Raw genomic sequence first — 12,505 nt, 5'->3', positions numbered from 1 at the left:
CCTGGATCTGGCCTTAATGCAGCAAATATAATGACTTCAATGATGCACATGTGCGTGTGTGCCCTGTAGAGGAGGGGCGGGGACCAGTCTTTGGAGATTAGCTTCTTAGATTAGGTAGTTAAACAACATTATTATAGGCTGTCATCAAATTACATTTGTTGGGCCAATCCTACTTCTTTAGGTGATTCATTCTGGGAAAGAAACAACACCCTAAAGATTGTCAGATATCATCCAAAGGATTTAAGGGTGACTTTTTTTTCTTTGCTCAGGAACAAGAGGAATCTAGAAGGTCATGCTTTACTCAAATTTAAAAGGAGGGGGAAAAAAAAAAAGAGGAGAGAGACATAAAAAAAAGTGAAGAGTCATTAGATAAACTTGATCAAGAACCTATGTTAGCTACTTGTTTAGATTATGAGTCGACTTCCACTGAAGTCCAAAAAGGAATTTTAAGAGCAGGCCCCTTTTGTCTGAGGGCAGGGAAATGAAAGAATGAGTCACTGTAATACTTGATATCAAAATCTTGGTGAGGGCCAGCTTTCGTGTTTCTAAATTAACAAACAGCAGTGGGTAACGCCGTTCAGGCAGTCTGCCAGAAAGCGGTGGGGGGACCCTAGCCCCCTTCCTGTGACATGGGTAAAACCGGTGGCCAAGACAGTGTGTCCTATGCAGTGAGGCTCCCTTCTCTGGGTCTGTCATCCAGGGAGATCTGCCCAGCCTAGTGTAGTACAATCTTGCCATCCTACACAGAGACTGCTGGGATAGAGTTTAAATAGCCCATCAGTCTCCTTTGCAATAAAGCCAATGATGGCACATCTTCAGGACATCTGTCTGAGATGAATCAGGCAGAAGGTTCAACTCCCATGCAGAACCATCTCCTCCAGAATGTGTTTTCTAGGACTCATCTGGCTAACACAATTTCTCCTTCAATGCACATAGAAAGCAGAAACATGTACTTGAAGCCACAGCCAGGAAGGTCGCCAGGTACTGTTCCTTCCACTCACAGTGGCCACCGGCCTCTGTCCCCTTGGGGTGGGAAGGAGGGGTGATGGCCTCCCAGTACCCTGAAACCCTACAGTGGGCCTCAGGGCAGCTGTTCAAGCTGTGATTGCTTCTTTCCCCTAAGTATCAAGCTCTGACCTAAATTGTGGCCATTCTGATCCAAATCTGGCAGATTTTTCTTCCCACACTGCTGCAGAAGAGAACCACCTCCTTCGGAAAGCTGTCTAAAAATCAGGACAACTAGAGCCATCTCCTTGAGGACGGGGATCACAACTTTGCAGTGGACTCATAATTCAAATTCAGCACTTTCTGTCAATGGCTCTGTCTCTAAACATAGATGTCCATGTTTATCCACAGCCATTAAACAGTTTTACTGAGATGTATTTTACGTACCAATTCAAATTTTTAAAAGATTTATTTGAGAGAGAGGGAGCAAGTGTGTACATGGGGCAGGGGTGGGGGACAGAGAGAGAAACTCAAAAGCAGACTCTGTGCTGAGTGTGGAGCCTGAGGCAGGGTTCAATATAATGACCATGAGGTCACAACCTGAGCCAAAATCATGAATTGAATGCTTAACCAATTGAGCCACCCAGGTACCCCTGTCATCTATTTTAAAATGGCAGTGAGGGGCACCTGGGTGGCTCAGTCAGCTAAGCATCTGCCTTCAGCTCAGGTCATGATCTCAGGGTCCTGGGATCGAGTCTGCATTGGGCTCCCTGCTCAGTAGGGGGTGTGCTTCTCCCTCTGCCTCTGCCCTTTCTCCTGGCTCATTCTCTCTCGCTCTCAAAGGAATAAATAAAATCTTTAGAAAATGAAATAAGGGGGCACCTGGGTGGCTCAGTGGGTTAAAGCCTCTACCTTCGGCTCAGGTCATGATCCCAGGGTCCTGGGATCGAGCCCCGCATGGGGCTCTCTGCTCAGTGGGGACCCTGCTTTCTCCTCTCTCTCTGCCTACCTCTCTGCCTACTTGTGATCTGTCTGTCAAATAAATAAATAAAAATCTTTAAAAAAAAAAAGAAAGAAAATGAAATAAAATTTAAAAATTAAAAAATAAAATGGCAGTGAAACTTCTCTAGTGGCCTCTGGACTATAAGCGCTAGGAGAGCAGGAATTATGCCTGTCTTGTTTGCCGCTCCATCCCTAGTGCTTGGCCTAACATCTAGCACACAGTTGGAGTCCAACAAACATTTGTGATCTGAACACATCCGTGCTCCCCTGAATGCTAACCTCGATACAAGAAATAATTACTTCAAGATAAACTGTCAAGGCAAAAAGGCACCCAAGATTCCAGCTCCCTGGCAGGCACACTGTGTTTATCTGTAATTCTTTCCTCTTGAATGTGGGTGGGCCTGACCTAATCAGGCCAATCTTTTCGAAAAAGAGTCTGAAGGTCAAAGATAACACGTCAGAGAGTTCAAAGTGGCAGGTGCTGTTTTTCTACTGGACCTGTAGGGGCAAACTGCCCTGTCGTGGGCAGGGTCACATTGCAGGAAACAGCAGGTAGCCTCTAGGAGCTGGCCCCTAGCTGATGGCTGGCAAGAAAGGGGGTACAAACTGAAGTCAAGAGCCACACAAGCTTTGAAGAGACTCCAAGCTCCAGAAGTTAGTGCAGACCAGCTAACACCTTGATTTCAACTTTGAGAGGCCCTGAACAGCCACACCATCCAGCCAAGCCATCCCAAGACTTCTGGCCTACAGAGACTGTGAAATAATAAAGGAGTATTGTTTTAAGCCACTAAGTTTGTGATAGTTTGTTACAGAGTAATAGAAACCAAATACATTCCTACAGAAGTTAGGATGAAAGCAGAATGATTACATTAACTCCCACAAAAGACTGGCCTCGAGCTTCTCAGGGGGTATGGTTGAGCAACTTTAAAATGAAGATGTTTGGGGGCGACTGAGTGGCTCAGTGGGTTAAAGCTTCTGCCTTCCGCTCAGGTCATGATCTCAGGGTTCTGGAATCGAGCCCCGCAAAGGGCTCTCTGCTCAGCGGGGAGCCTGTTTCTTCCCCTCTGTTTCTGCCTGCCTCTCTGCCTACTTGTGATCTCTGTCAAATAAATAAATAAAATCTTTTTTGTTAAAAAATGAAGATGTTTGTAATATAAAAGAATCTCTAGCTTGCAAAATATCAGGTAAAACCTAAGTGGAAAAAAAAAAAAAAGTGTAAAACCTAAGTGAAAAAAACAAACAGTATGAAGGGAGAAACTGGGCTCAGCTTTCTAGAAATGCTCCTGTTTTTACCAGCTTCCGCCCAACCATTCATTAAGCATCTACTATGTGCCAGACCAGGTTAAAGCCTCTGAGTTGCCCCGTCCAGTATGGCAGCCACCAGCCACCCATGGCCCTTGAGCACTGCAAAGTTTCTAGTGGGCACTGAAATGTGCTACAACTGGAAAATAACACAATGGATCTCAAAGACTTAGTATGAAAGAAAAATAAGTTAAACTATGTGGTATTTTCCTACGTGGGTTATAGGTTGAAAAGATAATGACCGGAATGAATGACATACAAGCAAGCAAACAAGTAAGTACAGATTATGAGAAATGCTCCGATGGAAATAAGTTAAGTGCAGAGATAAAGAATAGAAGAAAACTACTTTAGATGGAGTGGTCAGGAATGACGTCACAAGAGGTGCCATTTCCACTTATAAACCCACAAGTTTGCTATAAACATTCAAGTTTTAACACATGACAGCAGCAGCGGCTGGAAGCTTCAGAGGGCTAACCCAGACCCTTGGCCAGCTGCAGGACCCTCTCACATTGTACTACTCCCACTTAGGTTCCAGGTAAACAGTGCCCACTAGAGGTGTGCAGCCCTGAGACCCTGTCTATAAGGATGAATTGTTTTTAAGTTGGAGGTGTATACAGTATGAAAAGTCAAGCATCCAAGATAATGTCTTTTTCAAAGGACTTGACATTTTCCAGATATAATTTGTTCTCCGGTTTTACTATCGGTAACATAGTTGCACTTCATCTCCTATGGCGCCTACCCAGGAGGAAAAAAAAAAAAGTCTCCACTTGGGAATACCATAAAATTCCCAATTGCCAGCAAGAGACAGGGAGGGGGGGCAGTTGGCAATCTACAATCTGAAATTCTCCTTTTGCTCCTATAGCAGGCTGAATTTACAAAAGATATGTAAAAACTTCCTGATGGAGCGCCTGGGTGGCTCAGTATTAAGGTTAAGCCTCTGTCTTTGGCTCAGGTCCTAGTCTCAGGGTCCTGGGATGGAGCCCCAGATGTGGCTCTCTGCTCAGTGGGGAGCCTGCTTCCCCCTCTTTCTCTGCCTGCCTCCCTGCCTACTTGTGACCTCTCTCTGTCAAATAAATAAATAAAATCTTAAAAAAAAAAAAAAAAACAACACCTTCCTGACTTCTTGGTACAAATCAGCTGATGTCTATACCTGTCTTTTTTTCCAAACAGGGGCAGAAGTGTTAGCTAGTTTCCAAAAAAGTTTCCCCGAGTTATTTGACCATATAAACCTCCAGGCAACAGAAAGCAGGCCAAAGCCCACACAGGCCAACCAGTGGCACCTGTGCCCTCACTCAGGCGGCTAAAGCAATGAACCTCGACGTACTTTTCCAGTAATCACTGCCCCTGAAAAATACGTTTACTGCCTGTCACTGTGCACACTTTTATAGTTAAAAAAAAAAAAAAAAAGAACTTTGTGAACCCCTCCCCCTATACACACACTTTCCAAACTGACACTCTGGGGCAAGGGGTGGGGGTACAGCAGATTGTAAAGGGACTGATGAAACACTATTAATTTTTTAAAACCTGCTTACAAAAAAACAGTATTCTCTGTTCACCTGAAATGAGAGCTTTTCTGAAAAGAAGAAGTATTACTCACTTAACCAGACACAAGGTTTTTAAGTTGGTTTTTAAGTGCCTCAGGGACTCAGTCTCTAAAGAAGCAAAAGTTAATTACCACCCACTTTTAACTAAGATTTCATTAACAATAACGTCCATTTTTTTCAAGGCCCAGAATCTGTTTCCCCTCACTGGCAGACATTCTCACCCAAATCACGGGATTAGGGTTTGGGGGGAGGGGGAGGTAGGCAGTGTCCTTCACACACAAAGTCAATTTCACTGACTGGCCTGCCAGCGCAGCATCTGCTCCCTGTTGTCCGTTCCATTAAGGGGAGAAAGCTTTGCACTTACCCATTAACCCGCCCACGTGGCCCTCCTGACCAGCAAGGGAACTGTGCAAGATAACTGGGCTTGAGGAACGTGGTTCTGACTGTCGGACAGGCAAAGGAAGCTACCAGGATCATCCAAGAAATCAAACTCATGACCTTGGCCTCGGTCCCTCCCAGCTAGGCTAGGAGTCAGGGGGAAAAAAAAAAAGTCAAAAGAGTACTTGTTCTTTTCTTTTTTTTTTTTTTTTTTAAAGATTTTATTTATTTATTTGACAGACAGAGATCACAAGTAGGCAGAGAGGCAAGCAGAGAGAAAGAAGGGAAGCCGACTCCCGGCTGAGCAGAGAGCCCGATGCAGGACTCGATCCCAGCACTCTGGGATCATGACCTGAGCTGAAGGCAGAGGCCTTAACCTACTGAGCAACCCAGACACCCCAAGAGTACTTGTTCTTAAAAAACATTCTCAAAATTATGTTCCTGAGGAACCCTGGGGGACGTATGTGAGATTAACCCAGGGAACCTTTATTCTTTATATCTGAGAGTATCACTTCGTACAAAAATCAGTGGCAATGCCAGTATCAAACTTAAACTCTCTTACCCGAAAGAATTTCTGCCCCAATATTTGCAGGCGCATTTCATGAAAATTGTTTGAAACGGAATAAGCAGCATTATTGGGCATTCTGGAATCTCCATTTAGGTCATTCCAGAGTTGGCACCATCCCAATCCCAAATCTGTTCTCAGAAATGTGCGCAAGAAAATTCTCCCGGGACCCAGGGGAGCCAGGATAAAGTGTACTGGCTCCCAGCTAGGGCAAAGAACAAAATAATATTCTGTATTAAAAAGTTGTTTTTCTTTCCTTTCCTTTCTTTCTGTCTCTTCTTTTCTTGGAGGGGAGGGAATTGTTTCTATTTTTCATTGTGCCACGAATCCCTGAGGACCGCAAATAAATCCCTAAAAGTATGCCCATTAACGTTAATGCAGTCAGAACAGGAACTGTTAAGACACCAAAGCAAGTAATGAAAACAAAAGGATTTCTGCCTAAATATTAGGATGTGCTTAGCTCTTGAAACTGCTGATCTTACTGATAAGGACTGGATGGGGTGGGGTCATCTTCAGACTGCTCCTCGGAGTCCTGAACGGAGTCCTGAACGTGGGTGAGGTCTGGGATGCTGGCAGCACCAAGAGGCAGCACCAAAGAGAGGTTTGGGTCAAATCGGCCTTGAACGTCACGGTAATCTTGGAGCCATGCATCCAAAAGAAGCCGCCCCAAATAAATACACAATCCAAGGAAAACCAGTAGACTTGTTATACAGGAGCAGCTTCAGATAGAGCCCCCAGCCTTCCCTCTGGTCAGCTGACCAGATGTCCCCTAAGTAGATGGAAGGTCCCCAAGCCACCTTCAGCTAGAGACTACTTGGGATGCTTAGTGTCCCGGCTTTGCATAGAGGGCTTAGGGATAAGTATTTCCTTCCAGCAAGGAAACTCCCCAGAGGAGGAAAAGTGGGAGAAAGCCTGGCCTACAATATAAAACAGCTCTGCACCAGAAATCAGAAGACCCAGGCTCTGGCCTAGACCTTGACCTTGGCTTTGAGATGGACAACGAACTGGATCTTCCATGACCACAGTCTCCTTCACAAAACGAAATGGCTCAACTACAGAAGACCTCCACTAGCTCTTCCAAGTCTAAAGTGAAAAAACCTACATGTCCAAATGTTCCAAATGCAGATGGTAACAACCGTCTCTTTAGAACCAACTATCATCCCCCAGGAACCTTTACTGTTTAGAACTTCCCAATGAATGGGCCTATATTCAGTTCAGAGAGGACACTGAACATAAATGAAGAAACAGTTCCAATGAAGTTTTTTATTAAAATTAATCCGTGAGATGTTACCTCTTAAAATTCTTCATTCGGAAATTGTCTAAAAAAAAAAAAAAAAAAAAAAAACAGAACAAAACAGAACACCAACACTCTGATCTAGACTGATCTAGACCGTGGTTGAGCTTTATTTTCTTTATGCCCCAACACTGCTCCTCTTTCCTGGAACTAGGGAACATTTTATGAGTTAAAATAAGGCCTAGAGAAATAGTAGAATCCAGTACCCTCTACAACAATTGAAAAGATCTTTGATTTTTCATTAAGTTGATAGTGTTGACTTTATTTTCCAGAACGGTTTTTTCCTTTTTCTGTATTAAATAATACCAGTGACAGGCAAGGACCAGTAGGAAGAAAACCAATGTGTTTTTACCATGGCTCTGGTTGTGGCTGGGCTACTAATTAGTTCTGTGACCTGGTGCACATGACTTAACCCTTCTGACTCAGTTTACACATCTGCAAAATGTGGATAACAGCGCAGGAGTTCTCCTTACGCTCCCCCCCACCAGGAGTTAAACAAGATAAGGCCAGGGAAGAAGAATGGACACAGTGTTGGCTCTCTCACTAACCCTCTTCATTTTCAAAAATGTGGGCAATCCTGACTAACCATGGGGGTTTGACAGAAAAAAATTCCTGAAGTACTGTGTAGACAATCAGAGCCGAAGCAAATAATGCCTTGAAGCAAAAGCGAGGTTTCCAAGAAGAGTCTGCCTAAATTGATGGTAACCGTCTTCTTTGAAGACACTGTCAAGTTCCTTCCCAGTTTTTAATGTTAAGGATAGCGGCGCCTGGGTGGCTCAGTTGGTTAAGTGTCTATCTGCCTTTGGCTCAGGTCATGATCCCACAGTTCCTGGGATAGAGACCCACTTCAAGCTCCCTGCTCAGTAGGGAGCCTGCTTCTCCCTCTCCATCTGTGTGCGTGTGTACGCTTGCTCTAACACTCTGTCTCTCAAATAAATAAAATCTGTTTAAAAAAATAATGTTAAGCGCAGCAGGACACAGCTTAAGGGGGGGGATGGTGGACACAGGGGATTTACTACCAGTCAGACTCCAGGAATCCAACCTCTAGTGCACGGGGTCAAGTTCCTCACCTATCACCTGGCTTGGAAAATCTGAAATCCTATCAGTTTGGAACCTCTATCAATCTAAACTGACCCCTGCTTCCCTAACCATGTGGAAAACTAACTTCAAAACATAACTTTTTAAGAAACTGAATCATGGGAGCACCTGGGTGGTTCAGTGCGTTAAGCCTCTGCCTTCGGCTGGGGTCATGATCTCAGGGTCCTGGGATCCAGCCCAGCATTAGCTCTCTACTCAGCGGGGAGCCTAACCCCCTCTGCTTACTTGTGATCTTTGTCTGTCAAATAAAACAAATAAAATCTTAAGAAAAAAGAAACTGAATCATGCTTTTAGTCCAAATGAATTACACATTAATTAAATCATAATTATACATTCTATTACATGCAGAGCCTGATTTCATTTGCCAATTAAGAAAGGGGGGGCGGGGGTCCTCCACCTGCACATTCGAAAGTGATTACTTCACTCTGAAGTGGTGGGTATTTTGGCAGCATAGATAAATAAATAAATAAATAAATACATACATTGCTTAAGACCTGTGCCTGAATGTTCAGGAAAAGTCTGCGAAGAAAACCAACTAGGAGAAAGAGAAGCAAAATATTTCGAACCTAGTAAGAAGATTCTAGAACTCGTTCTTTTCTTGACTCTCATCTCCGTTTGGGGGCGTTTCCTGCAATACCAACATTACTCCTGGATCCCAAACTCCTCTCAACAAATAAAGTCACTGGGGAGAGCCGAAGCGCACACACCTCCAGGCTGAACAGCTCGGGCTCAGCTGCCCGCTGCCCGGGGAGGGTCGGAAGAGCTCAACCTTTCCCGCAAGTACTCTGGTTAACCGGGGTCACTCATGTGCCTCCCCCACTGCCCTACACAGCTGCGTGCCCCTCCTCCACTTGATTCACATGGTCGGGGTGCACCCCCCAAACCTTAACGCCATCCACATGGAATCCATCCTTCAAGACTCTACTCCAGCGTCACCTCCTCAAACGCTGAACAAGCAGGAACCCTAAGGTGACCATTCTGGAGGGGGTTGACCTTTCTCTTCCGTAGTCAGTGTTCCTGGGATGGATGTTTTGTCAACTCGGAACTACTCTGATCTTGCCTTGGATTGCCTTAACACCTGATCCAGGTAAGACAACCCCCCCCTCGGGGGGAGCACAGTCACTTTATCGGTTAAATACCACCCCCCCCAAAGCACCTATCCCCTTCCATAAGGTAATGACTCAATACCATACCCGATAGATTAAATGCTCTGTATTTAAGCATAAACACTGTTTGGCTCGCCGGCTTCCTTGGCACACTAAACCACACTAGTAAGTTTCAAATTTCCCTGATTGGCTTCACGCTTCCTTGCTGTCCCTGGACAGGCGCTAAGCCATTGTGAAAGCACCGAAAAGGTAGGGAGGAGAGGGGGAAGAAGGGGAAGCCGGGGCCTGGATAGTCCTCACTGAGTCATCATTTCCTGAGTGATGGAGCTTGCTGCTTCGGGGGATCTGGAGAGGGGAACCGGAGCAGCGGGTGGAGGACGAGCCCCCGCCCCTCACCCCCCACCCCCACCCCGCGCCCGCGCTGCAGCGGGAGCACCCGGAGCCCGCGCCGGGCCCGCACCCACGTGCTGGAGCGCCCTCCTGTGGCCGCGCCGCAGCCCCCGCTGCTCCCGGCTCGCCCGCAGACCACGCTCCCCGCCGCTAAAGAAACAAGAGACGCAGAAAGTTTCCTAGCCAGGCGGTTTGCGAAAGGTCGAGGCCAGGTCTGGGAGCCTCTATGCGCGGGCGTGGCGGGAGCGGCGCCCAGGCTGGCGACGACCGCGAGAAGTCCGGGCCCAGGAGGACTCCCTTAGGGCTCCGAGGTGCCCCCCAGCGGGGCTCGGGGCCTGGAGATCCTGAGGGCAAAGGCTTCTCCCGTACCCAGACCTTACAGCAAAACGCGGGAGCGGAGCCAGGGCCCAAGCCAGGACGGGGTGCCTCTGTCCCCCACCCCCAAGCTACCAGTACACGCTTGGGGCGCCTGGGTTTGCCTTATTCATTTTATTAATTGGAGGGAGGGGCGCGCCAATTCCCTTTGGTGCATCCGGATCCCCAGGAATAAGGGCTCTGGGCGACCCCCCAAGACTCCACCTAGAGTCTACCGCCCCACCCAACGCCGCCCTCCCCCGCTGGGGTGACAAGTGGAAACAGCAACTCCCCTCTTTCCTTCCCTCCAGCCTTCTGGCTTGGGAGGTAATGCTCCAGCAGGGTTTCCCTGCCGCCCGCAGAGGACCCGCCGACCTGGAGGCGGCAGCGGGGTATGCGGCGCCCTGAGGCTGGGGGCCGGGAGCGGGCGAGGCCGGGCCCGGCGCGGCGCTTACCTCGTCCACGGTGAGCGGCATGCAGATCCGGTATTCCTTCAGCAGCATGGTCCTGCCGGCCGCGCGCCCCTGGGGCGGGAAGCGGGGGGCGCCCCCCAAACCAACAAAGCTGCCGCCCAGGCGCAGGGCAGGGCGCCCGGAGCCCTGCGCTCGGAGCCGGCCGGCGAAGCAGCCCCGGCGGTGCGCTCAGCTCCTGTTTTCCTCCCCTCCGCCGGAGAGCATGTCAAGGTTCGGGTCCGGGTGTTCGGGGCTCCCCCGCCTTCTTCCTCGCCGAGCTCGGTCCTCCCGGAACGCGGTGTTGGAAAGTCTGGGAGGGACCAGGGAGGGAGGAGGGAGACCCGCTGGGAACCGCTCAGATCGGTAGCCCCGGGCGGTAGGAGCGGCCGCCGGATCAGGACATGCCCGCTGGCGGGCCGGGGAGATAAAAAGAGAGATTTCCGAAAATTAAAACGAATGCACAAAAGTCACCCGCTCGATCCGCCTCCGAAAGCAGACATGAACCTGGCGACCCCCCCCCCCCTTCTCCGGCGGGTCTGCCAATGCTAATGTCACCAGGAACACATTGCAGCCGGAGCTGGAGATGCTGACTTTCCAGACAAAGGCTTGATCGACTCCTCTCCCCGGGCGGTAAACAAGATTTCCTGCTCTTTTTAGGGCCGGTCCCCGAGGCGCTCCAGGGCTCGCAGCGGGAGAAAAAGGAAGCCGCCGCCGCTGCCGCCGCCCGGCTCAGTCGGGCTAGGGCCCGGGGTTCCTCCAACCTGAGCTCGCGGCGGCGAGGGGCGGGCGATAGGAAGCTGGCGCCTTCCGCGCACGTCCCCTCCCCCGAGTCCCTCGGCTCCCCGCGCGCCGTGCGTGCCCGCGAGTTTGCAGCCACCGCGCCGGGGCCGGAGAGTCCGCTCGGAGCTGCAGTGTGCCTCGGGCCGGGGAGGTGGGTGCGGGAGGAGCGAGCGCCAGCGAGGCTGACATCAGCAGCGGCCGCGGTGGGGAGGGTAGCCCCATCCGGCCAATGGGGAAATGGCAAAGAATGTGGAGGATTTAAACAAAACAGCATGTCTCTCCCCGGCTCCTGCCAGACGGCAGGGCTGCCCCGGAGCCGAGCCCGGCCGGCCCTGGCGACGAGGATCGGGAAAGGGGGCTTCCCTGGCTCCTTTACCCTCGGAATCTGTTCTCTAGACGTTCCCTGGGTGCCAAGGGTGCTCTGCCCGCCCCCTCCCCCCCGCCCGCGTAGCTTCTGGTTTCCAGGTGCATCCTTGTTTCTTGACCTTTGGAGAAGGTCTTTACAGAGCGTTTTCACTTTGGTCCGGGGAGCACACCCAGTGCTGGAGAGGCGATGGGTTTTGGGTGCCTGAGACCCAACTCTTGCCTGGTTTCCTGACCGGTTTCGGAGAGCGAATCCTGGATAACTGGGAAGTGCCACAGCGTGGAAGAAAAGGAAGCCCCCCCGGACCAGAGGGAACGTGAGGCGGAGGTCGCCTTTCCAGCTCTCCTGGCCTGCTCTGCTGTCCGACCGCAGGCTTCTCGGGGCAGTAAAAGGACGTTTTCCTGTCCGCACTCCTAAGTTCAAAAAGTCACAGTGAAATGTCAATGAAAATGCCTGGAGTGTTGGTACTTCATCCATATTAAACAGATCCCTCATTTTAACCACAAGAGGCACATTCTTCAGTTACTCAGGAAGCTGCAAGTAACTGCTGAAGTCTGTTTTTCATTTGTCTGGTATTTTTAAGCTTGTTTTTCTGAAAAGTTGCTGGATGAAAAATGCCTCGTTTGCCTCTATGCAGAATAACCTGCAAACATCATCTTTTCTCAGAAAAATATGTGTGCGGTGCAGCCCTGCAGCTACTCATGGAGCTTGGATGGTGCTCCAGATGGTCTCGATATTATAGTATTTAAAATTATGATTAATAAAGAAATAACCAGTGGAACTCTGGTGGGCCGTGGCGAAAATCACGCAGATGGCTGGAGAGAATTTATAACTGTGTGAACATGATACAAAGCCTTACAGAAAAACAACTCCCTATATCCAGCTTATATTTTAGGGAAAACTATTCTCTAGATAAATGCTTCCCAGAGTT

At 49.0% G+C, this 12,505-nt stretch overlaps 1 protein-coding gene across 3 annotated transcripts in view; it reads right to left on the bottom strand.

Annotated features, from left to right (window-relative positions):
• The window catches only part of PITPNC1 (phosphatidylinositol transfer protein cytoplasmic 1), a 252,041-nt gene extending 239,737 nt beyond the window's left edge, over window positions 1–12,304 (bottom strand). For 2 of the 3 annotated variants that reach the window (XR_009400532.1, XR_009400533.1), the window contains exon 1: window positions 10,434–12,292. Coding sequence is in view for 1 of the 3 variants with exons in the window: in XM_059381053.1 (XP_059237036.1) it covers window positions 10,434–10,481 (48 nt within the window). In the remaining 2 variants the exon portion in view is untranslated. Of the gene's footprint in view, window positions 1–10,433 lie in introns of all 3 variants that reach the window. The other variant, XM_059381053.1, reaches the window with a different exon arrangement.
• Window positions 12,305–12,505: the final 201 nt, after the last annotated feature.

Source organism: Mustela nigripes, chromosome 16 (assembly GCF_022355385.1).
Source record: "Mustela nigripes isolate SB6536 chromosome 16, MUSNIG.SB6536, whole genome shotgun sequence".
Lineage (NCBI taxonomy): Eukaryota > Metazoa > Chordata > Mammalia > Carnivora > Mustelidae > Mustela > Mustela nigripes.
The sequence above is the reverse complement of the archived record's forward strand: the minus strand, read 5'-3'. Positions and strand labels throughout refer to the sequence as shown.